We start from the raw sequence: 25,832 nt of genomic DNA on the forward strand, positions 1-25,832 counted from the left end.
GGCAGGCAGGTTGGAACTCAGTGATCTTAAGGTCCTTTCCAACCCTAATTGTTCTATGATTCTATGATTTGGGTCCCCAGCAGGCAGCTGCCAGCCTGCCTGATAGGAATGAAGAGAAAAAGGACTACTTTGCTCTGAAGAGCCACTACCTTCATGTTTCTGGGCATGATCACTATGAGGCTTGAACCTTGGACCACCAGTGCACTAAAGTAGAAAGAAAGGTGGATCTCTGCTTGTAGAAGGGAGGTTGGCCAAGTGTCTGGTTGTAAACATAGGGAAAATGTCCTAGAGGTTGGATTGAGGATAAAAAAAGTAGTTTGGGTGCCCTCTGTACAAACCCACTGTCATCGTCATGAATACGTCTGCCCTTCTGCCCCCTACCTGCAAGGCGATGTTTTGAATCCTGTGGCCTGTGATGGGGAAAACCTTGGTCAGAAGTTGGCCAACAAGTCTTCTGGCTGTAGGAAGCTGGAGGAGATACGTCTCTCTTCTATTACACCCTCTCTTCTCCTAGCAAGGAAAGCATGGGCAAAGCCAGGTCCTCCTCCAGGGTTGCCCCATGGAAATCCCCATGGAAAAGCCAATCTTTTGAGAAGGAGCTGGAGCACCAAGAGCTTTCTCTGAGGGTAGTGTTTATCCTATTACTTTTTGAAAAGTCTTTCCTACCACGCTGGAGAATTAGCTTGCCAAAGTACAAATTACCCGGTAAGGAAATCTCTTCCTCTAGATTAATTCCTCACTGTTTTGTCTCCTCTGTGTTTGGCTGATGTAAGTGTTAGGTAAATATTTGTACAATGCAAAGAATTGCCCCCCTTTCTTCTCTTTTCCAAGGGTCAGACAAATGTCAGCCATTGGCACTTGTATGCAGCTGGGCCTCTGTGTTTGCTGTGAGGCGGGCTCAGTGCCAGCCATGCACAGGAACCAAAGCGCCAATGAGCCCGGGAGTCGCCGCAGTGGAGCAGCCGGAGTGGCTGGCTCTGGTGGCCAGCATCCTCTTCTCAGGAGAGACAGGTTCCTGATGCTTTGTTCTGAACTTATTCCACAGAGCAGCAAAGTCCTGAGTTTAACAATGAAACCAAATGACCTCTGCACGAAGCAGAAAAACCTGCTTCTCTTGGTGTCCTCTCTCAGTGAATCTTCAAGAATGAACTGACTTTTGTTGCTGTTTCTTTATTTGCATAGAACCATAGAATGGTTTGGGTTGGAAGGGACCTTAAAGTTCATCACGTTCCAACCCCCCCGCCATGCGCAGGGACACCTTCAACTAGACCAGGTTGCTCAAAGCCTTGTCCAGCCTGGCCTTGAACACTGCCAGGGATGGGGCAGCCACAGCTTCTCTGGGCAACCTGTGCTAGTGCCTCACCACCCTCACAGTGAAGAACTTCTTGATGTAATATCTAAATCTACCCTCTTATACTTAAAGCCATTCCCCGTTATCCTGTCAGTACATGCCCTTGTAAAAAGCTCCTCTCCAGCTTTCTTGTAGACCCCCCCTTAGGTACTAGAAGCTGCTTTAAAGTCTCCCCAAAGCCTTCTTTTCTCCAGGCTGAACAATCCCAACTCTCTCAGCCTGTCTTCATAGGAGAGGTGCTCCAAACTTCTGATCATCTTTGTGTAACTCTTCTGAATTCACTTGAGCAGGTCCATGTCCCTCTTGGGGGCCCCAGAGCTGAATGCAGGACTGCAGGTTGGGTGCCACGAGAGTGGAGCAGAGGGGGAGAATCCCCTCCCTTGACCTGCTGGCCAAGCTACTTTTGATGCAGTTCAACATAAGGTTGGTTTTTTGGCTGCAGGTGCACAGTGCTGAGTCATGTTGAGCTTCGTGTCAACTAACACCGCCAGGTCTTTCTCTTCAGGGCTGCTCTTAATCCATTCTTCACCCATGCTGAATTTGTGCTTGGTTTCTCTCTTATTTAGCCAGTGACACTCTTCCGGGTCTGTCTCCTCCAAAAAAAGGTGTGCTTCCATCTCCAGCTAGTACAATGAGCCAATGAAGTAGTGAGTGCTGAATTTCATGCAGGCTACAAAGTCTATTTCAGCCCCGTTGCAAGTGGGGCTGTATGTCCAGCTTCGGGACATTCAAATAGCGGTTCCTGCTTCGTTACTCACCCGGGGTGTCAGACTGAAAAATCTTCTGCAGAAGATAAATATTGATGTTGAGATTTTTAGCAGTAGATTTAAATTCATAGTTTCCTATCCGAATCTGAGATTGGGAAGCATTAGGTCAGAAATGTATGGTCATTCAACATCTAACAGGATACCACATCTGGATACCACACATCTAAGCCAACACTCATATCAGGAAAGCAGGACAGCATAGTTGCCTCTGGGTCTCAACTGTATTTCTGACTACCTACTTTCACATTTTCCACATATTCTTGCATTTTCTTCTCGTTCATTGTCTCTTTTTTCTCCACATCATAGGAGACAGCTTCAACATCTTAGCTTTCTGCTCACCTGTGCCAGACCCCGCAGAACCAGGTTCAGGAGCAAGTAGAGGCAAAGTTTTGCAACCCTGTTTGTAGGTGAAATAACAGGCCAAGAGCTTAGCACAAACAGAGAGGGTGGTTGGTCAAAGGGTCATTTGTGAATTCTAGTTCCTAGGATTGGTTTGGGTTTGCCTGAGCCTCTGCATAGCTTAGAGATATTTTGGAGCTGGTCTGTGTCATGTGGCTTGTAAATGTCCCCTCCAAAGTAAACTGATGGAGCATGTTCCTTCTTAAACCACAGTGAATCTCACATGGAATAGAATCATAGAATAGTTTGGGCTGGAAGAGACCTTCAGAGGTCATCTGGTCCAGCCCCTTGCAATGAGCAGGGACATCTTCAACTAGACCAGGTTGCTCAGAACCACATCCAGCCTGGCACTGAATGTCTCCAGGGATGGGGCATCCACCACCTCTCTGGACAACCTGTGCCAGTGTTTTACCACCCTCATTGTAAAGAATTTTTTCCTCACATCCAGCCTGAATCTCCCCTCTTTTAGTTTAAAACCATCACCCCTCATCCTGTTGCAACAGCCCCTGTTAAAAGGTCTTCCCACATTTCTTAAAGGCCCTTTTTAAGTACTGAAGGGCCACAATAAGGTCTCCCCAGAGCTGTCTCTTCTCTAGGCTGAACAACCTCAACTCTCTCAGCCTTTCCTCACAGGAGACATGCTCCAACCCTCTGCTTATTTTTGGGGCCCTCGCCTGGATCGTCTCCAACAGGTCCATATGTTACTGCTGGGTTGGGTGGGTATGCTGCCTCCAAAACAGTTGAGGTTTCCCCAGCAGTGGGCTGTGCTGCCTCCTCAGACCATGCCCCCACCACTTCTAGCTGCAGGAGCAGTAAGGAGGACTGAGACCATTCGCCTCAATGCTCACTTGAAGCTGGCAGGATGGTTCCCTTTATATAGCAAGGCAGCCAATTTCTCTGGACCTCCTAGAGCTTTAGGGATGATTTCCATTTTTAAAGAAAAGGGGTAGAAAGCCTGGCTCTGCTCCCTAGTATGTGGGTATTGAGCTGGTCTGCCACCAGCCTGCATGAACCAAGTGCTCGTGGAGGTTTGGCACTTGTGCTTTTCACAATTAAGCTATCGTGCGGTGTGGGCAGAGTGCTGAGCTGCTGGCAGGTTGGTTAATTGCTCCCTCAGTGCCAAAATGTTTAGCAGATTGAAAACTGCATAGTGAGAGCCACCGTAACACTGCTGAGAGGCGTGAGCTCTGCTCACCAGCGCCGTCTTGTTAGTGATACGGACGGCATTTAGGGAGAGCTACAGTTATGCTGCATCTGCTCATCTTTGTCCCTCGTGAGCACAGGAGGCCAACAGAGTTGTAGAAGGAAACCAAAATTGGCCTAGCTCCTGGATCGAGCAGACTGGGGGTGATGGGGGTGTCAAATGAAGTTGCTTTCAATCTGGAAGCTGACTTCACTTAAATAGTGATGACCTTAACTGCATCACTGCTAATACTTTAGGCATTACAGCTGAATGTCCCATCAGGTGCATACTTTGCCATCATTTCCTTTAATAAAAGAAGATTGAAAGCTTTTATTGTGCAAATAGGTGCATATCCGGAATAATTTTATTTTGATGTTTAAACTGATTCGTAGTCTGGTTATTTTCTTACTTATTTTACTTTGGGATTGCTGGTTAAAGAAGTTGGATGTTTTTAGCTTGACCAGTGGGATTATCTGAGGGGTCTACAAAGAGATTCCCAGTCCTGTGGTAATTAATGAAATCTCTGACATGTATTTTAGAACTGTGATGAATCTTTAATAGAACAAATTAATAAGAAGGAGGGAAGAGCTTTTAAGGAAGACAGAGGCAGTTTCTCTCTATGTCAGTCTGCCAACTCCAAGTAACGTAAACAGCTTCTGGTCTCTGCTGGACCATTCCAGAGTGTCAGTGGTCTCTCAGCCCTGTAAGGCACCAGTTTATTCTGGTAACTGCTACGGCTTCTTTTTTTAGCCTCTACTCTGACATCTCTTTCTGTTTCCTCCGCACAGGATACGAAAGCTGGAGGGAGCTGGCTAAGGCTCTGGCAGACACCAGTGTCCCAGGTGGAGACCCAAGTGCTCAGGTTTACTCTCCGCAGAAGCTAGGACAGCAGGTGAGGAGGCTTGGGATGTATTCCAAGCGTTTAGAAGGGCAGACCTTCCTTTCTGCTGCTGGCTTTAAGAGACAGCTCTTTTTTCATGCAGGAAAGAGAGCATGCCACAGGGCAAAATCTGAGCTGACTCACAGCAGTGCGAACATACAATGACTCCACTGTAGTCAATTAAGTTATTTTAGATGTACTAAGCCGCAGCAGTGGGCTGCAGCTGGCTCAGTATGTGGCACAGGAAGACTTCACAAGGCAAGATGGAAGCAGAAATGAGAGGTCAGGAGAGAGTCTGTAGCTCTTTAGTGAAGCACATCTCGGTACTGTTGCCTGAATGAAGTGTTGGAAGAACTATTGCTTGGGCTATTTTGAAGCGAGGATGGGAAGAGAGAAGAAAAAGAAGAATGACACAAGTTTTAACTCTGTGCTAGCAAACAGTTATCAAATGCTGGTATCCTTTTCCCTCAATAGCTCACCATGGACGTTTGCTGTCAAAAAAGCCAGGGAGCGTTTTCACCCCACTATGGCCATAATAGCTGGTCAGTCCTTTGGAAAGGGAACTTGGGAACTTGCCTTTTGTTCACATGTTCTTGAACCCTCTTGTGTAGGTGTCAGTGCTGGGTCATTTATCAGGTTATTTTGATTTTTCTCTGCTTGTGTTTCAGAAACTAGATCTGCAAAGAGGTGGGAGGAATAAATCAAGTTATGCAGGTGTGAACAACCCTGTCCTGTGGATGCCGGAGGTGGGTGCCTTTCTCCAAGTGTTTTGTGTGAGGGAGCTGTAGCTAGAGCCCTGTGCAGCAAGAGCAGAAGGCAGGTCATTTGCTTCACTAGAAGTCCATTCCCCATCACCCCTTCCTGGCTTAATAACACTTACAGACCTGAGTAATCATCTGGAAAGACAGGAGTGTCCGGATTCCTGATAATTTGGTGTCTCCACCAGCCGCCAAGGCACCGAGCACCCACACACCATTCCTTGAGAACAGGCAGCCCACTACCTTCCTGAAAGGTGAAGTTTGTTCAGGGTTGGGAGTGGGTAGGGCCAAGCATTCAACAAGCAAATACATGACTGTGGCATGCAGAAGTGTCACACTCTGCTCTTGCTCGGGCGTTTGCTTACTGTCGAGTCCCTGTGTGTCATAGGTAGAGAGTTCTCCACTCCAGTGACACGTCTGATAAACAGAGACCTTCTCTGGTGACCCTTGAAGACTGGCGTAAACATTCCCTTTGTTTCCTTCATGCCTCATTTATTCTTTCCTCCCCTGTTCCCTTATCTCATCATTCCTCTTTGGATAAGGGAGCAATGCAGCCTGCTTATAATGAGAGGGATACCAGCCTGGGGGCATTTAGCTGATGGAGTCAGTTCACTAACTTCCTCAAGGTGATTAGAGACCCGCACAAGTTAGAAGGGCCTCTGTGGCTCCCCTGGGGAGGGAGCAGGCTGCTGTCCCTGGGCCTAGGGCACTAGATGATAGAGATGATTGCTGGCTCATAGAGGAAAAGCACTGCCCTCCAGCCATCGTGCTGAGCAGTTTAGGTCCCTGCAGCATAAGCTAAAGCCTTCCTGTAAGCAGCCAGTGCCAGTCACCCTCCAGTGCCCAGAACCAGACCAGACCATTGATCTGTTCTGCTGCATTGGCTGGTGAGTGAATGCTGGTCCCAGCTGAAGCCTGGGGGCTTCCTCTGGCCTTGCAGGCAGATGAGCAGTTGTTGGCAAAGAGCCTGTGGGACATCAGGGCCAGGACTGCTGCTATGCACAGGATTGACATGGAACATTAAATGCTCCCCTCTCCCACAGCACTGGGTGATGCGGGCTCTGCGTGGCATCCACCAGCCTCTGTGAGGCTTTGCTCAACGTCTCTGACCCCTCCCTACCTGGTGATTTCACAAGAGTACATTAGTCTTGAAACCTCCTGGCTGTGGTGTGCAGTGTGGTTGGAAATGCAGCTGGCATGGTATGTGTTGTGGCTTGGGTCAAAGGATGTGCTTAGCACAGGGCTGATGTGCAAACCCCTCTGCTTTCTGGTCCTCATGCCCTTGCATGCCATGGCACTGTGCAGGGCACCCACCAGCCTGCAAACCTGCCACCCTGGTGTGCTGCTGCCAAGGGTGGAGCGAGCGGAGAGGTGTTCTGGTCAAGGGGAAGGGGTTAGGACTTGTGGTGTGCTGTTGGGGTGGCTCCAGTTCTGGAGAGGTGCGGCGTGTCTCCTGCCTTGTCCTACACTGCTCCCTGTTGGGGATGAGCGCCCTGCCAGGTAGCAGGGCTGCTGCTTCAGACGGCTGTGTTGGGAGTTTGTGGGTGCCCGAGTGCCCCCCATGCCCTGTGTCAAATAGCGTGTAGCAGATGCTCCACAAGAAGACTTTGAGCTCCAGAGCATTCCAGACACCAGTCTGCGGAGCTGGTTTGTGTGGCTGTGCCCCACGCACATCCTGCCATTCTCCCCCATTGGTCTCTCTCTCTAACGCTGCTCCTGTGAACCACTCACCTCCTTCACCAGTTTTCTCTTTATCTCTGTAAGCCACCCTGACTGCAAACAGGGGCCAGCAGTTTAGCAGCACCAGCTGGAGGAGGTGGAAAGGGATCTACAGGCACAGCCCTGCACAGAGCCACTTGCTGTCCTCTTAACCACTGGCTGAAATTCCTCCTCTCCTGGGGATTAAGTTTTTCTGTAACTCTGCCCAAATTAATTAGCCGGGGACTATGATCCTATTGTGCTCTCCCAGCAGCATCTCTAGGAACTCAATTGCAGCCTGACTCCGGGGGTGAGGGCAGCAGGTTGCCTCCCACAGGTCAGGGAGCTGGGCTTTGTTTGAATGAAGAGGTATATTCTTGACACATAAATAATTAATAGGGTTGCAGGGTAAGCTGGCAGCCAGCACGGCCAAAAAAGAGCAGGTTTCAATTCTCCTCGTTCAGTTTCAGGAGATTAAATCAACAGTTTAAGTCTTCAGCCTGGGATAATGCGATGGGAGAGTGTGCATAGGAAACCCCTAAAAAAGTTATACCTTATGTATGGTGAGAAAGCGGGGTTCATCCTCACTCCTGAGTTCATCCAGGTGCCCAAACACATGATCTCGACCCTCACTGTCCCTTTTGGAGCAAAGCCTTCCAGCTCCCAGTGTCACCCAATGTCTCCTCAGGCTAGAGAGACATGGGGAGCTTTGTTTCATTAGTTCAGAAAGGTGCCTGGCTGTAGCCAGGGTAAACTTGCACCCTGGGGCCATTAGTGTCACCATTTGGCACTGCCATAGGTGTGGGGGGAGGATTTTCAGGTATGTGCTTGGTTAGCCCAGTCATTCTCATTTAGCTCTGCAAAAGCCTCTGTTCAGTTCTGAGAGGTGAAAGGTTCAGGCAGCGCTGGCATGCATTTAAAATGTCCACTTCTCTTCATGTCTGCACAGCCTCAGGACTTCTTTCTCACTAGAAGGTGTAAGGGAAGTCCAGGAGCGCAGCCCTTTGAAGGCAATGTCTGTACAGGTGCATAGGTGCTTCACAGAATTGGAGTGTTGTGCTAGGGGCATCCTCCTGCTACCAGACCTGCCCTAAGAGGAAGCATCCTTTCCTAAGAGGACTAAATGACAAAGCTGTTGCTGCTGGCTTTGTCTCTGCCCATGTCCCTTCCCTCCCGGCTTGCTCCCATCAGGGCTCGTTGGGGCAGCGGGACCTTGTCGCTAGTTTGTCTTGATGGATTCCCACAAGTGCCCGGCGCGGCAGAGCTTGCAGGGAACGAAGCCCAGCTGCTGGCTGCTGAATGTCACCCAGTCAGGGGAGCTGGGGCAGCAGGAGGAGGGGCTGCGGTCGCTCTGCAGAGACAGAAGAGTCTTATGAACTCTGGAGTTTCCAGTTGGCAGCACAATGTCGCCTTTCTTCCCTGGCTCAGACCCTCTCTGTGCCCTGTTTATCATCCCCGGCGCTGTGCATTCCCTGGGCTGCTCACAGCTACGCAGATGATTTGCCTCCGTGATGCCAAAGCAGCAGGTCGTGCCTCCACTGCTGCAATCCTTCCGGCTTTGCTGCTTGTCCCAGTCCTTGCTCACCAGGAGGGGCTGGCTTGTGGTGCCACTTCCCTGGATGCTTTTGACATGATAGGGTTTGGGGTAGGAAGAGAGGTTTGCACTCTTCTGTGTGCCTGATCCTTCTTTATGGTCCATTTCCTTAGGAGGGGCTGATAATGTAAATTTCCTTGCTAGAAGGAAGCAGAAATTCTGAAGTCTCTTAATACAAAGCCAGGGCTGCAGGGGGGTGTTAATTCATCATGCTCTGCAGGAAGGGTTGGCAGTAGGGCTCAGAGCACGGCTGCTCTCCCAAATTCATGGAGGCTGCTGCATCAGCACCGAAGTAAGGGCCTGTCCCAGTTCCCACCTCCCTGCACTTGCTGAAGTTCAGCTCTCCTTTCCCTCGGGCAGCCCTGTCACTGTGTGTCCATGGTCTGTGCTCAGGAGGGTATCAGCCTGCCCAGGCCTCCTCAGGAAGAACAGTTCTGCGTGTGTGCTCCTGGTTGTACTCATGCTGTGCTGGCAGTGCCCTTGGTGCGTGACCTGTGCCCATTTTGGATCCGAGCTGGGCTCTTGCAGTGCTGCTATTTCAGCAGTGTGGAGATAAGCAACTGAGAGGTGGGGTTGGGACAGGGATTGAGCCAAGGGCACGAGGAGCCCTCTAAATGGGAATGCACAGACCACGTAGTACCAGCTCCCACTGAACATCCAGACTCTTGGCTTCTATTCCTGCTTCTGGTCCAATCAGTCTACCCAAAATTTTCAAAGCAGACGTTTTTAAGGGGAGATGCAGAACTTAATGTGTTGCTTACCAGGTCCTAAATTTCCAGCCCTTTGATAGCCAGGGCCAGGTTATTCCAAGCTGGGAAGTCAAAATCAGTAGCCATGTTTTAGAAGGTCCATTGGCATTTCTCAGGAGCTGTTTGCGTGAATTGGGAATGATGGTGCCGTTTATCTATTACTGCAATCTGCAGAAGCAGGAGGTTTTTACTGCACGTTCCACAGGAGACTCAAATAGCAAATGGAGGAATTTCTCAGCTGCCTGCAATGGGCAGCCATGAGTTGAGTTGGAGGGACAGAGGTGATAGGGTTTCAAAACAGCTGCTGCACTGATGACTTGTGGGGGCCTAAAATTAAAGCTGAGCTCAGTTTTCAGTCCCAGAGCAGCGCTTTGGGCAGCCAGCACTTATCTGTCAGTAACGGTCTCCTTTTCCCTTTCAGAGGAAGCAGAGGGTAAGTTAGGCTGCTGTAGCTCAGGAGGAAATCTGTGGCTTTAGAAAAGATTCTGAAACTTCATGCAAGAAATGCTTGCTATTTATGTTAGTTATTTCTAACAGCTTGAGTGCAGGAAAGCAAAACTATCTTATTAGAATCTCCTCTCAGGTGGCTTTGTAAAGAGCTTGGAGACAGAGGTTTTGGGCTAACAGTCTTAGGGACCATCTTTTACACCACTGGTGGAGTACCCGGTACAGTTGGTGTCTGCCTTATTTTTTAGTAGCTGCCAAACTTTGCAGTCACGTATTGTATTAGAATGGGACTGGTCCAAGTTTCCCTTGCAAATATTTGAGCAAGTCTAGCCACTCTTTTGGGACTTCCCTCATGCAAATTTTGACAATTGGGCTGCCCCTTGCCAAAGCCGGCCCAGCTCCATTGCAGTCCTTAGCCTCAGGAGCATGCCCTGGGTCTGTCTTTGCCACTGCAGTGCCAGCCTCTCCACAGTGTGGGAGTGTTGTGCCACAGTTGATAGAGATCTGAGCCTGCTATCTGCAGTGTGCAGGCAGTTCTCTTAAGAAGAAAAACCAGCATGACTTGTGGATAGCAGCAGACTGACATAAGACTCAGTTTCTGGCAGTGACTGGTTGTGGGAGCTCAGCTTGTTCACCTCACTTCATGCTCCACAAGAAACAGCAACTGTCATTATTTGATTTGGCTGAGAAAAGTAGCGTAAGATCCCTGGGTGTGAACCTGGATTTGGCCAAGGGACATGGGACTGCACAGCAATTATGTTCCAATTCAGTGTCTGTCATATTTGCAGTGATTTATTTGTATCGTAAATCCCTGCAGAGTCCCAGGTTTCTCTTGGCTGCATCCATCGCCCTGAGCCCTCTGTGATTTTTGTGCAGCATCCCTCTGGGGAATTGCATCCACTTTGTCTCACTGCTTTTCCTCTTGCCTGATGGGCAGAATCCAGGCTGAGGGGGATGTCAGCAGGGGAGGAAAGGAGATAGTAGTGGGGGACGCCACAGGCTTGCAGGCATCACTCAAGCCCTGGCAGTGCAGACACCAATGACAGAGGGCTGATGAGAGACCGCTCGAGAACAACAGTGGTTGTGAACGTGTTTTGCCTGGCACGTAGAAACAGTTTTCACGTGCATGACTAAAGCCCACAGCTCGCAGGGAGCATTACTGCATGAGCTGGTGCCAGGCCAAGTCTGCTCTGAGTCCTTCCTTCAAGCCACGGTTCATTACAGAATGAAACCCCAACCCGCTGCCCTGGGAGACATAACGCAGTGAAGTGCTTTCTCTGCCAGGAGCACACCGAGGGGCTGGGTCCTCCCCCACCGTGCTGCTTCAGCCCTGGAGAGACTCCCCAGCCAAAACTAAGAATTTGCTGCCATCTGTAGACATCTGGGTGCTGTTCAGGCAGTTTCCCCAGCACTGCTCACACAGCCCTTATATAGGCAAGGCAGCCACGGACAAACCTCCCCAGTCCCAAAGCAACCTATTCCTTTCTTTAGCGTTTTGCCATCTAAGGTAGCTTCGAAAGTCTCCAGCTTGTTTATTTTCCACTGTTGGATGCTGGTCCTGCGAGGAGGCTCTCTGTGCTGGTTGTAGGCAGAGAGCTTGGACTTTGCTGGGGGGCAGCCAGCTCTTCCCTTCTGACTGCCTCTGGCAAAGAGAAAGTCTGTCCATTGAGGAATATATAGCTGAAGCCCCACAGCAGCCAGCAAGCTCTTCCCAAGCTGTACTCCAGGTCTCCATGGGGCAGTAACAGCCCCTCCTGGTGGGGTCAGCTGGGTAGCAGGGACAGCCACTCATACCCACACCACACACTCTCCTACACTGTCCAGGAGGGGACTCCCACTTCACCCATCATTTCTGTGTCTCTGTGAGTACATGGAGGCCATGCTGCCCGCTGACCCACCTGTGCTGCTGCTCCCACCCTGCTGAGCTTTAGTCTCCCTGTCCCCACCATCCTCCCTGAGCTTTACCTTCCTGATAAGCTTTGAGAGGGTGATCGGCCATCTACCCTCCCTAGGGTGTCGCTTCTTCCTTGGGTCAGGAAAATAGCCCTGAAATGGTGAGGGAGTCCAAAACACCTTGGAGGACATAAGATCCTACACTCTCTTTGGTGGATCATGGGGGACTGTTGCCACCTTAGGGCTGTCCCACACCATGGCCTCAGAGCACAGCCCTCAGGTTTAACACCTCTTTGGTGGCGCAAAATGGAGTGAATAGCAGCCACTTAACAGGGACATCCTAGGCCTTATCACATTTCCCTGGTGCTATCCAGACTGTCACCTGTGCCAACCCCAAACCTTCAGCAGATGAGAATCAGAGGCCTGATCCCATGTCTCTTGCAGACCAGCCTGCTGCAGCAGCGGCATCTTCCCTCACTCTTACAAGCACTCCAATGCTGAGGGTTGTGGCCGAGGTTGGCAGAACAGGGGGAGGGACACAGGGGATGGATACAGCAATTCACAGTGCCCCACTTCTGCCCCCCAGTTCCAGGGCCAGGCTAATCTGCATGTGTTTGAGGACTGGTGCGGCAGCTCCACTGAGCAGCTCAGGAAGAACCTCCACTTCCCGCTTTTCCCCCACGTGAGTAAGACCGTGACATCCTGTGTCCCAGTGCTTCCCAAATCTGCTTCCCACTCGCATCACTCCTGCTCTCTTCACATCCTATCCCTCTCCATCACCTTGTCTGTCCTCCTGCTCCTGAGCATCTAGCACCTCCCTCTCCATCACTTCCTTTGTCCTCCTGTGGGAGTGGGAAAGTTTGACAAGGGTTCAATGGTGGCAACTCTGCTGCTGCATGGGGAGGCTCATTTTACCCATTCATCTGCTATGTCCCATCCCCACCATCTCACCAGCATCCCCCATGCAGCTCTCCCCTCCACAGCAACACTTCCTCCAGATCGTCTCTCATCTGGCCTGCTCTTTACTGCTGCCTCTGTCACACTCCATGCCCCATCCTTCTCCCAGAGCAAACCTCGTAATTCCCCCTGCCCACCTGTCCCTGGGTTATTTTGTCCTTGTTTGTTACTGTCACATCTAATTAACTTTATTATTTCTTTCTTTTTCTGAATCAGACACGAACTAGACTGAAGAAGCTGGCGGTGTCCCCAAAATGGACCAACTATGGTCTCCGGATATTCGGCTATCTGCATCCTTTCTCCGATGGTGAGGGCTCTGAGGCTGCTGTGCTGCTGCTCTCGTCTCTTCTCACCTGCCCCTCCTTCCCCTCCTGGTGCTAAACCACTGGTGTCCTCACTCCTGCAAGCCCAATGCCAGTTCCCTCACGTGGGCAGTGCAACTAGCTGTACGTGTCTGGCTGTGGCCTTAGCATGGATGGAAACACATCTGCCTCCCCTGTAGGGTGGCAAGGAAAAGCACAGAAGAAAACAGATGGGAACTGGTAGATAAAAAACAATGCTGTCATGGAAGCACAGCCCCATGGTGTGTACGTGAGCACAAGCAATCCCTGAGCTTTGCCCCGCTCCCTTGCATGCACAAGACTGTACATGACATCATTGATGTGCCTGCTGCTCCCTGGGTGCATGAATGCCATCTGACAGCAGCTGACATTTGTATCACCCAGCTGCATGCTTCTGCCCAGAGCGGCCTCCTAGCACTCACCCGCATTTCCTGGACCCCTGTAACCCCAGCCAGAACAGTGGGACTCAAGCACCTCTGTCTCCCTTTGGCTCCACATGCATATTCCTCCACTCAGACATAGCATCTCACACAAGAATTTGCTCTGGAAACAAAAGAGGAGTCCAGGAAACTTTGAACGGATGTCTTAGCTTTCCAGGTTAGATGTGAGGTGAGGCCAGTGCAGAAGGGATAGTGAACCAGTTGCACCAGTAAAGTTTTGTTTTCAGTCACAGCAGAGTTGGAGAATTCAGAGAGGTTCAAAGGGGTGGGGATGCTAATATCAAAAGGGAAAAGGGCAAAGACAGCATTTTAGAGAAGCAGAATCCATTCTCTGCTCTTACCCCAGAGCTCTACTCACTCCCTCCATCTCTCAACAGGGGAGTTTCAGTTTGCCATTGCTGCGGATGACAATGCTGAGTTCTGGCTGAGTCCAGATGAAAAGACCTCTGGTCTCCAGCTGCTGGCCAGTGTAGGCAAGGTACAGTGCATGCTGCATGGCTTCTTCCATCAAGGCTTTAATGGTTCTGTGGGGATGGAGACCTTCCTGTCTTACTGCCTTGGACTACCCAAGTTTCTTTTCCTGCCCAACTACAGACAGCACTACCACAGATGCCAGACGGGTATGACACAACATATCTTAAGGCAGTTACATATTGGCAATGCTGTTGGGAGCTCCGTGTTTGTGATTAAATCTGTCCTTAGGTTTCCAACCTTACAGACAGCTTCCCAGGAGGAATAGCTCAATTTTCCCTCTTCATCACTCCTAGCGCAGTAAGGCGGGAAGAAACTCAACTATAGCTTTTTCTGTCTCTTCACAGACAGGGAAGGAGTGGACTGCACCAGGGGAGTTTGGGAAATTTCAGAGCCAACAGTCAAAGATGGTGAGGTGAGTGAGCAGAGCCCCTTGCTCCCAGGATCCCTGCATGTGGCCAGGAAATTACAAGGACAAGGAAAAGAAAGTCAGGCTTGTTCTGAAGAATTTAGCAGTTTAGAGAAAGGGATTACTCTGGGGTATCGGCAAAGCTGAAGTGACACATCCACACCTATGCCAGCTGCTTTGCTGCTTTACTGCAGCAATGCAACACTGCATTTTTCTTCCCTGAAGGAGGCAGCCACCAGCAGATCCAAACTGCTCTATATGAACTGTATCTCAAGCTTCCTGCTTTGGAATGGCCAGGTTTCCCAGAGGCCAAAACCCAGCAGGCAAGACTGAAAGGGAGCTATTCAGACTTAACTGAGAAGGGGCTGGGGCACTCGAGGTGCTCAAGGGAAGCTCCCTATCTCACTGTCCACATCTGGGTTTTCTTGGCAGCCCTAACCCTGCTCACCCTGAGAATAGGTTGTTTCAGGGGTGTGGTTGTTCTCCGCTTACTGTGTGCTGACAAGCTAAGAAATGTTCCATAATGCTCCCGGTGACAGACACGTTGTTCTTCACAGGTTGTCAGCTGCAGGCAGGTACTATTTTGAGGTGCTGCACAAGCAGGATGACAGAGGAACAGACCATGTGGAAGTAGCAGTGAGTCTGTGCAAACGGCTGTGCTTGTATGCGTGTCCCCGCAGAGCTCAGGAATGACTTTTGTAACCATGTCCCTCCTTTCCCAGGCCCCAGCACCTCTTTGCGTGAGGTTCATCTAATCCCTTCCAGAGCCCTTACCTGCTTCTATGTGGGATAGTCCTCGCTGCATGTCAGGATCTTTTCCTCTGTTTGCTTAGGATAGTTCTGCCCTCTCTGGTCTCTGCTGCAGCTCTTTGTCCTTTCCTGCTTTGGATGTGTCCTGGGGGATCTCAGCTCATTGCCAGTCTTTTGCTGCTAGGTAAACTCTGTCATAGGAAGGAGAAAGAGGAAGCTGTGAACCCATCTGGTGAAAAAACATCTTGTGCCTGTTCCTTTAGTTCAGGCTTGATTAACTCCATAAGCACTTCATTTTAATGTGTTTCTCTGTTCCAGTGGAGACTGAATGACCCAGAAGCGAAGTTCAAAGTCATTGACTCCCAACACCTCTCCCTTTTTGCTAGTAAGTATCTTCACCACAAGTTTCCATGAGCACCTCCCCATTCTTCCAAAACAGTGTTTCACCATGAGCCATAGTCTAGCCAGGCAAATACCATCCACACAGATCATTACAAGAAAGAAGTAGAGACAGGTCAGGAGAGAGATGTCTTAACAAGAGTGTGACTCATGATTAGATATAGGAAAATTGGAAGTAATTGGGATTATTTCAGGGAAATCTAGAGGCATCGAGGAAGGGCACCGAGGAGAGTCTGCAAGGGTGAGAACTGTTCCAGATGTGCGAATAACATGGGAGGGAGATTCCCTGCAGAGAGCTAAGGGGAATGTAAGGCCCAGAACATGGGAGCTGTGGTGATCTGGTGGCATCTGGACATGATCAGGGAGAAGGGGCTGCTGTAGTACTTCCAGGAGATTTCACTCTAGGTGCTGGACACAATGGGATACACCAGTGATACGGGGTTTGCTGCTTTCTTCTATATCAGCCTCAAGTCTCTTCAGGTTGCTGCTGGATTGCAGCAAGCACATAAGCACAGTCTCTTCTGTTTTGTAAACCCTTCTTAGCACATCAAGTGATGCCTTTATCAGTTAAGGAGCTCCTCAGTCCTGTTTATCCAGCTTTGTCAGCATCGCTTTCCTCTGCCAGCATTCCCCCTACCACTGTTTCCTTCCAACATCTCTGGACTTTTTTCTATGCCAACACTTTTGCCCATGGAAGACTCCCTGATGTAATCAAGACATCTGTTTGCTGTGTCTTGGACCACAACCTGCTGCTGTATTTTCTGAAACCTGCCGTTCAGCCAGGACTAGGCTTTCAATTAGTCTTCTGTCCCCATCCTTTTTCCTTCTGCTCTTTTCTTCCTATTAGTTCTGGAACGACTCACATCCCAGAAAATCCCTTTGTGGTTGGGCACAGTGCTGCAGTCTCATCTTTACCTAGAACCTTCTGCCCATACAGTGTTTCTCTCTTCCATACCAGCCTTTGGCTGTATCACATGTCATCCCATTCCTTCTGGGTTCCCATGTTCAGTACCCAAAAGTTGCAAACCCCAGTGCCCTTGGCAGCATCTTACCTTTCCCTCCTGGTTATTCATTCACTTCCCCACATCTCAGAGTAAGATCCACGGAGAAATGAAGGCTCTTAAAAGCAGCACCCAAGAAAAAGCATAACTAATACCCAGTTTTGAGTTTAAGCTTCCCATTGCTCCTAGCTTACTGTGGGTCTCCATTCCCTTGCTGGAGTACCCTTCTCCTTGGCCACTGAAGGCCTTGCCCCAGGGTCCCAATGCTTTTCCAGCAAGATCAGAGAGAAAGCTCTGCTCCTCAGGTTTCTGCTCCCATTCATGTGTTCTGTCTCCTTTTAGAATACATTTAATGCTAATAATTCAGAAGTGTCCAGTGATTCCTGCCAGCATGGGGCTTCTTCAGCCCACCACTGCTGCTGTGTCCAAGGCAGAAGGTCACGTTCCTCCATTACTCATCCCTCCGTTTGTATTCAGCGATAGCCATATTCCTACCCCACAGTTTCTGTATTTCCAGCTTTCTGACTCAAAGCCTTTCCTTCCCATGGTGCCTTTCCAATGAAGCTCCTGACCAGCCCCATTTAGGCATTACTATGCCAGAGATAGTGCCACGGGTGCAGTGCGATTTGGAAAGGGCTGACACTGGACAGGGGTTCCTTTTGGGGCCAAGGGACAAATTAGCCCTTCCTCCCCCTTCCGTTCTCTCTCTGGTTTCTAGACGAGACGCTTTTAAAGATGGATGAGGTTGGGCACATCCCGCAGACGCTGGCCAGTCACACGAGGCAGCCCGCTGACAGCACAGGCAGCAAGGCACACCCAGCTGACATGTTGAAGCCTGACCCCCGGGACACTCTGTACGAAGGTAAGACTTGCAAAGCAGATGAGGAGGTAGCTGCGGCCTGTCACAGCATGTGCAGTAGCACAGCTGAGAAGGATTGTCCTCCTATGTCATGGCTATCAAAGGCCACCTATTTTTCTCCCCATTGCAGAAGCAGGGGGGCAGCATACAATATCTGTCCCTGTAGGAAACAAAGCACAGACTAAACCCAGCCCCTTGTTCTTGGCATCCAGCTCATACCACATCCCCAGGCATAGTATTTTTGTGTAAGTGCGTGCCGTAGAGGAATGTAAAGAGATGAGCTGTGCAAGATAGTTTGCTTGATGTATCTGTTAGTATTTCACATGGATAAGTAGAAACCAGGCACAGAAGTAGCTAAGCTGGTGCACTGGTTGCAGCAAGGCTTCTCCAGCAGCACTTGCCTATGTGTTTCTTCTTCTCAGTGCCCCTGCTCAGCAAGTCCCGTGTGCGCCGAGCATTGCCAGACTGCCCATACAAGCCCAGCTACCTGGTGAATGGATTCCCTCTGCAGCGCTACCAGGGACTCCAGTTTGTAAGTTTTACTCCTTAAACAGGTATTTGCCTGGGGGAACACAAGGAGGAAGGAGGGAGGTCACATTAAACATGAGGGTCTCTCCACTGACCTGAAGCTCCTGGGCATATTTGACCATCAGCAGTTCAGGTCTGTGCATCCCAGTACAGGCAAAGGGCAACACTAAGAAAAGGGAGATGAGTGCTACACACTGCTTATGGGTCTCACTGGGGTACAAATGTGTGTGTGCCTTAGAGAGCTCCTTGGAACTCAAAACAAAGAGCAGAGCTTGCCTTCACATGGAGCCTCAAATGGTCAAGGATTTTCTTCCCCATGGGTGAACTGTAGTCTGTGTGAACCTGACAAGTCTTGAAGGGAAGCTCACATTTATGGGGAATGCAACATAGCAGGGATTCATCCCCCATACTGCAGAGCAGACTGAAGTCATCAGTATGGTTTGTCCTGCCTGGATGCCAGCACAAGCCTACACTCCCTGAGGGATTTGCATCCCTCAGCCTTGTCTGGAGATCTCCACGCATGCTTCATCTCCTCAGGAGGACATGCCCACCTCTCTCCCAGCCTGTTCTTGCTCTGTTATAAGATTGAGATGCACAGTTACAGAGATGGACAGACAATGCTGAGAGAGAGAGAGAAAAAGGCATACCCATGTACACATCCCAGCATGCTTCCTTCTGTTTTCCATTCTCACAGCTTGCTACCAGGTGCCTCAGAGAAGCAAACAGTGAGCAACCCCTGCTCCCTCTCAAAAGAGCTGGTTATCCTGCAACTGTGTCTGGATCACTTTGTGACTGATACTTGGCATTTATGAGGGTTTTACTTTATTTTCCTCCCTTCTTTCCAGGTTCATTTATCCTTTGTTTACCCAAATGACTACAGCCGCCTGAGCCACATGGAGAAAGATAACAAATGCTTCTATCAGGAAAACCCATATTACTTGGAAAGGTAGGATGCTGCAAATGCAGGCTCCCTAGCAGGGTGGAAGCAGATGGTTTGAAGGCTGGAATTGGGGTGGAATTTCATGCTTACTTCTATAGGACTCTCTTAATTCTTAAAGATCTCCCTAATCTTTGCAAAACATTGAAACATTTATAGTTTATTTCATTAACTTATATCCCCTTTAAGTGAAAATACGTTTAGATCTCATGGGGAAACTGCCACTGCTTTTCTTGCTTCTTTAAGCCAGTAGCTGGGTCAGAGCATGTTTATTCCATTATATCAGGGAGTGTATTTCCAGCAAACTTTGCCTGCTAGCAGCTGGAGCCTCCTGATGGCTGTTACTGTGAAAACCAAACCATGATCACCATCAGGCATCATTCTGGGGGAAGAAATGCATCTCATTCATCTTCACCGGGGTCCAGCTCTCAATGGTGGTCCTGTGAGGGAACTACCACTCGCATGCTCCCCAGTGCAGCCTTGTGTGAGGACTCCCTTCTGTTCAGGAGGACTTTTTTGCAGGATAAGGAGAGTCACTTTTCTGGTGACATAGCTGATAGTAGTCTTCCTCTCATCAGGATCTTATTCTTCCCTACAGGACTGTTTTGAGGGCTGGAACAACAGATCATGTCATAGGTTTGGGAGGGAACTCCTGGGGCTGAAGTTCTTAGTAAAGGATGGAGAAGGTGGCTGCTGTGGGCTGGAAGGTGCCACCCACGTCTATTGCTTTGACAGCTTTGACATTTCTATTGTGACAGGACTTGGGAATAGGGGGCTGTTTTGCTTGACATCAAGCACACATGGAGTGAAACAGTCCTGGAAGTCCCTCCCAAACAGTTGAAGTACAGGCATATGAGGACAGCACAAAGACAGTGGTGGTACGAGAGAAAAGAGAGATCATTGCAATTACCTGCCTGAGCTGCTTTTACAGCATGATGACTTGCATTTGTGAGCACTATATCATAAGTGAGCAGCTTAGAGGAGGCTAAAGAAGTATTTCAGGGTACTTACATTGGGATTTCCTCCTGCACTTATGTGAAAATGTCTGAAAGACTGAAATGGTTAACAAGGAAAATGGATGTCTTTGACAGTGCAGAGTAAGATCTGATTGCCCAAAGATATGAAAGATGATGATGGTGAAGTAGGATCTAGAGGTGCTGGGTGGATGTAATCAGAGTAATGGACCATCACCTCTGAAGCAGTGGCCATAATTTCTCTGGAGAGGGCAAAGTAACTTTCTTCAGACTTGTGTTTTGCCCTTTCCTCTGCAGATTCGGATTCTATAAGTACATGAAAATGGATCCGCTGGAGAAGAGCCTGAACTCTGGAGAAAAGACAGAGCAGCCAGGTAGGGTCCATAATGTCAGAACCTGGAAGATCCTTTTATCCATCGCTTTGGTGTGTGATCTTCCAGCACCAAAGAGGTAGTTGACTTTCTGTACCAAGGAAGTCACAGCCCTTCCCTGCCAGATTGCTGTGGCTGGGAAGAGATTTTTGCTGCTGCTTTCACTTCTTTTATGGGCAGGTTGGGAGGTCACCAAAAAGTGGGCTGCAGTGGACAACAGGACAACTACCTCTCAGTCCCACATTTAGCAATGCAATTCCAGCAAAAATGTGGGCAGAAGTGACAGAGCCAAAGGTGTGCAGGGTGGCAGCCTGAGCTCATACCTGCCCTGCAAAGCCACGGCCAGAGCAATGACTAAAGGCAATGGCAGACACCTCCTCAGCCTTTGGCAATGCTGCCTAATAGGTGCTGAGGAGGGTGCACAGCTCTCGTGTTAGAGCATCCCTGTCCCTCTGAGCAGGAGACAACGCTGAGATGAGGCAAGAAGTAGCTGCCCATGGTGGAGCTGGTGATGGGTAAGGATGGAAGAGGCAGTGGGAAGGTGTCAGAGGTGTAACTGTGATTACTCCCGCAGGCTCCCAGGAGGGGAATCTGGATGATGTGCAGTATGCGGAGCAGGATGTGGAGAGTACCAGTGCCCCCAAGCTGCCTGGCACAGGGAAGGCAGAGCTGGCACGCAATGCTCCTAGCAACGTGGTGGGCAGTGATAATGTTCATGAGGACTATTCCCTTCGGGAGCGCCGTCGGCTCCTCTCAGTCGTGGGTGGCGACACAGGAGGGAGGACACAGAGGAGAAGGACAAAGAGGTCTGGTGTCAAATCAGCCATGGTGGCCTCTACCAACCAGAGCCTCAGTCAGGCTGGCTTAGAAGGGAACCCAGTAATGAAGAGACCCCGTCTAAAAGCTGGCGTCAAAGACAACTCCAGGAGCCCTGCGCAGCACGCCAGGGCTGTCCAGGGGAGAGCAGCTGTCAAAAAGGCAAGCCCTCCTTCTAGGACTGCGTCTCAGCAGCCTCTTGGTGTCCCCAGGAACTCAGGGGTCATGAGTCCCAAAGGACTGAGACCTCAAGGAGACCTTAGCACCGCTAAGGATGGGCTGCAGCCAGCAGGCACTGTGCCAGCCAGGAAGGGAGCTCCAGTCTCTGGCAAGGCTGGCAGACGTGCTGTGAGCACTGCCAGCCCCAGCCAGCAGCCTGGGCTGACACAGTGGCTGAACCAAGTGGAGTCCTACATTGCTGAGCAGAAGGTGGCCAATGGTGGGGACATGGCTAAGGGAGAGGTGCAAGCGGCATCTCCTGCAAAGGGCAAGGCTGGGCCTGTGGCAGCAGAAGAGGAAGAGGAAGAGGTGGATGGGGAGCCAGAGGAGGACGATGAAGAGGATTTTGACTACGTACCAGTGTTTGACCAGGCGGTGAACTGGGAGCAGACCTTCAGCACAAGCAATCTGGACTTCCATATGCTGCGCACAGATTGGATTGACCTGAAATGCAACACGTCAGGAAACTTGCTGCTAAAAGAAAGGGAGGCCCTGGAAGTCACACGTGTCTTCCTGAAGAAGCTCAACCAGAGGACTAAAGGGTAAGGCACCATGTAGAAACTAAGAGGTGGTGTTCCAGAACTGGTGTACCATGCTACACAGGGAATACTTGTCATGTAAGGAGATAGTGGGAATCAGAGGATAAAGTAGATGTGGGAAATAAGACTTCAGGCAAGGAATCTATGAAACAAATAGGGCTTTAAATTCCTTTTTGTCTGAGAAATTGGACTAGTTGGACACCAGACCATGTCTGGAGGCTGAATACTGCCCTCCAACAGCTGGTGGCAGTAAACCCGAAAGATAAGAGGTTTCCATCCAGGTGATTATCACTGGCGTTTTGCTGGCTTCCTCCTTGCAGAGTGTAGGTATTGAGAACACGTATTAGCATTTTACCAGCTGAAGATTAAGAAACCCTGCTGATACGAATTAGGACTGGAGCTCCTTGTGCTTGTTGTTTGGTGTCTGCCATGTCTCAGCTTATGAATCACTTAGGACGTAGGACCAGAAGGAACCTGTCGGATTATGTGGGTCCGTATACTGACCTCATACCTGCACTGTTATCTGAATGTGTCACAATATGGTTGTTTTTCTTCCCAAGCCTTACCATCTTAATTGCCTTTCTGGCAAAGATATACCTTCTCTAAGCTTCTATAAGCTAAACAATCCAGCTCCTGATCTTCTGTTGAGTTGGCCTTTATTGCCACAATATTCCTATCTGTCCTTCTCCATGAGGGTTTCATTTTGGGTTAATTTTCTTGTACATAAGTGACCAGTATCCTGGATGTTTTATAGGATGGATGTTATTAGTTCCCAATCCCTGCTGGAAGCAGGTCTAATGCTACATCTTAAGATTGCGTTTGTTTTTTCAAGGTCACATCAGTCACGTTCTAACTGATCAGTACACATAAGCTTTTCTCAGCATTTTAACTGTTGAGTGTCTATTTTACAGCAGGAACTCTCATGATCCGAAAGGGCATGACCTGACATATCATCCTGTTTTGGCCATTCTGACCGTATAGCTCACCCCCGATTTTACCGTAGAATTGCTCAGTCCTACTCTGTGTAATTGGCTGATCAGCTGTCACGAGCCAATTTCACTAGCCCAAACATACTCCTTGTGCCAAGATCGCTGTGGGAGGTGTCAAATACACTTACTATTCAATCATTCAGTCACATTTGTTATTTTCTGTGTCACCTTTATTTAATTTCCCTTGCTAACTTGGCTGCCATCCCAGGTCTAATCCCACATGCTTGTAGATTTAGGAAACAGGTGCTAAGCCTTCCCATGGGACTTTGGAAGTGATGCAGCAAAGCAGAGGGAGGCTGGGGACAGAAAGGTTCGTGCTAGCCAGGAGGAAAGAGCCTAGCAGAGCCGAACAGGCTGGTAGAGGGCAAGGGGCTGGTGTACAGGGGACGTGCTCACCCCCGCTGTATCCCCTGCAGGCGGTTCCAGCTGCAGCGTATTGTGAACGTGGAGAAGCGCCAGGACCGCATGCGGGGCAGCCGCTACCTGCTGGAGCTGGAGCTGCTGGAGCAGGGAGGGCGGCTCGTTCGCTTCAGCGAGTACATCTTCGCGCGGGGCTGGCAGGGCATTGGTGGTGATGAGGAGCAGGAGAGGAAGATGAGGAACCTGGCGTGGGGTCGCCGGCGGCATTTGATGGCTGCGGCAGACGAGCCAGAGCTGTGCTGGCCACAGGGCTTTTCCTGGAACCACCGTGCTGTGGTTCACTTCGTGGTGCCAGGTAAGGGGGACATCGAGGGATGGCATGGAGGGACGTTCCCAGTGGAGTACTCCTGAGCAGTGGGTCTGGGCCAGCCTCAACCGTCTTGTTTGAGTCGCTTCCAATTTCTGTTCTCTCCAAGTTAAACCCCCTCAGAAACAGACTGAGCCCAAATTCCCAAATTTGACTCGTAAGCTCAAAGAAAACTCCTGTCACACACTGCAAAAGAGCTAACACTGATTCCTGGGCTTTTTGGTCCAGGTTTTCAGCCTGGGCCTATTTCAGCATCCCTGCAGGGCTAGCGGGGTTTGAGGGAAGGCAAGAAGCCTTGCCTGTGGAGAAGCCGCAGCATCTCTGAAATTAGCTTTGCTTTGATTCTCTCCCTCTTGCGATACCACCAGTGAAAAACCAGGCACGTTGGGTGCTGCAGTTCATCTCTGATATGGAGGAGCTGTTCCGAGTCACTAAGGATCCATACTTCAATGTCATCATCACAGACTACAGCAGTGATGACGTGGATGTAGAGAAGGCTCTGAAACGGTCTGCCTTGCACAGGTGAGAGTACTGCTTGGTCACAAAAAACAGCTCACATGCACATGCCTGCAAACACTGCACATCTGCCAATCTCTTGTGTATTGACCAGCCAATCCCAAAGATATCCATCCAGACCTTGCACATATACGTGAATATGTTGTTATAATGTATAATTATGTGTACATATATAATTATATATACATACAGTGTATATAATAGTCGTATAAAACAGTAAGACAGTACTTATCTGTATTCATCCAGTATTCTGTACACCAGAATACAGACAGTACATCTGTACACAGAACACAGACAGTACATCTGTATTCATCCATCCAGATGCATCTCTTTTCTTCTGGCTTTTGTTCAAGTTTACAAGAGAGAAGAGAAAGCAAGTCTCACAGTGATGGGGCAGGGGGAGCACAAGAAAGCTCTGAGAAATGGGACAGTGTGGAGACCTCTGGGGACTCCGCTTGCTGGAGTAACTGTCTGGCTTACTCTACTCTGTTGTGTACCAGCCCTTGCTGGTCATTTCTCTTATGTACCAGGGTTCCCAGTAACAGGTCTAGCCCTAGGGTAGAGCTGGACTAGAGCTGACAAGACTTTGGCTAGGGACAGCCCTATCCTTGCTGCACAAGAGGGAAGACTCTGAGGGCATGCTGGGGTCTAGAGCAGTCCTGAGCTTGTGCACTCACACAAAGCAAAGGCTTTCCTCCTCCCTGAGAGGATGACTGGGGGCACGGGCAGCTCCACAGCCCAATGCCTGCGGTGTACCGCTGCTAGTGGTGCTTTCTGTGCTTGCAGCATACATCACTCAACTTCACTTTCCCCTCTGACCCCCAGCTATCGGTACTTGAAGCTCACAGGGAATTTCGAGCGTTCTGCCGGGCTGCAGGCGGGGATAGACCTCGTGACGGTAAGCCTGGGGGCCTTGGGGTGGAAGAAACAGGGAAACAGGGAAGTTTCTAGTATGTGTCTGATGCTCTGCCTTTCACACGGAGCATTCTGGGGTTTTAAGGAAGGGAGTAGCCTAGCAGAACAGATCAAATGTAGGTGTGTTTCCTGTCTCTCTAGAATAAGGGTCTCACCCTTTATTCTAAGGGGCCTATGGTCCATTTAGTTCTTGGTCCACCTGCTGGGACTATCGAACAGGAAGGAGAACAGCAGTAGCAGCTTTGTGATACTGGCTTTGACAAGTCATAGTTACAGTATTTCACACCCTTTGTTGAACAGCCCCTCAGTGGCTGTTTTGCCAGCCTCTAAGATCTCAGTTTCTGATGTAGCAACACATGGCTCTTTAATTCTCTCCCACATTTCCCGTATCTTCCTGCCCCTCAAGAAACTTACTTAAAGTCAACCTATTTCTTTCCCAACCGGTGTGGTTGGTTCCAGGACCCACACAGCATCATTTTCCTGTGCGACCTCCACATCCACTTCCCAGCTGGAGTCATTGATTCAATCCGGAAGCACTGCGTGGAAGGCAAGATGGCTTTCGCACCCATGGTCATGAGGCTGCACTGTGGCATGTCCCCACAGTGGCCTGACGGTAAGAGGGAGAGGAGCCTCTTTGGCTCACATCTTGGGGAATGGGGAAAGAAGGAGGGTGCCTGCCACCTGTACAGTTGTTCCTCCGGTGCTGTTGAAATCTGGAGCTTAAGATACTTCCAGGGGCACTAGTTGAGGGTACACCAGAGATAGGATGGTTTTTAACAGTGTCAGGAATCTGCAATTTGAGATCAGAGAACCAGCAGAGCCCTTTATGTGACACTTCTCCTGGTTGTCTCCTAGGGCTCTCTATGGATTTGAGAACCTTGACAAACTCCTCTTTTCCTTCTTTCTGTCCATTTCTCTCTTTTCTTAGGGGGCACAGCCTGTCCTGAGGAGAGCT

The 25,832-nt window shown here is 49.8% G+C and overlaps 1 protein-coding gene across 1 annotated transcript in view; it reads left to right on the plus strand.

Moving 5' to 3' along the window:
* The window catches only part of B4GALNT3 (beta-1,4-N-acetyl-galactosaminyltransferase 3), a 65,927-nt gene that overhangs the window by 35,368 nt on the left and 4,727 nt on the right, over positions 1-25,832 (plus strand). The window contains exons 2-18 of the mRNA XM_065682448.1: positions 4,489-4,592; positions 5,249-5,326; positions 12,306-12,401; positions 12,893-12,983; positions 13,835-13,935; positions 14,276-14,343; positions 14,895-14,973; positions 15,406-15,472; positions 17,206-17,349; positions 17,769-17,878; positions 18,720-18,820; positions 20,083-20,159; positions 20,731-21,733; positions 23,136-23,434; positions 23,815-23,968; positions 24,788-24,860; positions 25,337-25,490. Of these exons, the coding sequence (XP_065538520.1) occupies positions 4,489-4,592; positions 5,249-5,326; positions 12,306-12,401; positions 12,893-12,983; positions 13,835-13,935; positions 14,276-14,343; positions 14,895-14,973; positions 15,406-15,472; positions 17,206-17,349; positions 17,769-17,878; positions 18,720-18,820; positions 20,083-20,159; positions 20,731-21,733; positions 23,136-23,434; positions 23,815-23,968; positions 24,788-24,860; positions 25,337-25,490 (2,799 nt within the window). The remainder of the gene's footprint in view (positions 1-4,488; positions 4,593-5,248; positions 5,327-12,305; positions 12,402-12,892; positions 12,984-13,834; positions 13,936-14,275; positions 14,344-14,894; positions 14,974-15,405; positions 15,473-17,205; positions 17,350-17,768; positions 17,879-18,719; positions 18,821-20,082; positions 20,160-20,730; positions 21,734-23,135; positions 23,435-23,814; positions 23,969-24,787; positions 24,861-25,336; positions 25,491-25,832) is intronic.

Source organism: Lathamus discolor, chromosome 1 (assembly GCF_037157495.1).
Source record: "Lathamus discolor isolate bLatDis1 chromosome 1, bLatDis1.hap1, whole genome shotgun sequence".
NCBI classification, from domain to species: domain Eukaryota; kingdom Metazoa; phylum Chordata; class Aves; order Psittaciformes; family Psittacidae; genus Lathamus; species Lathamus discolor.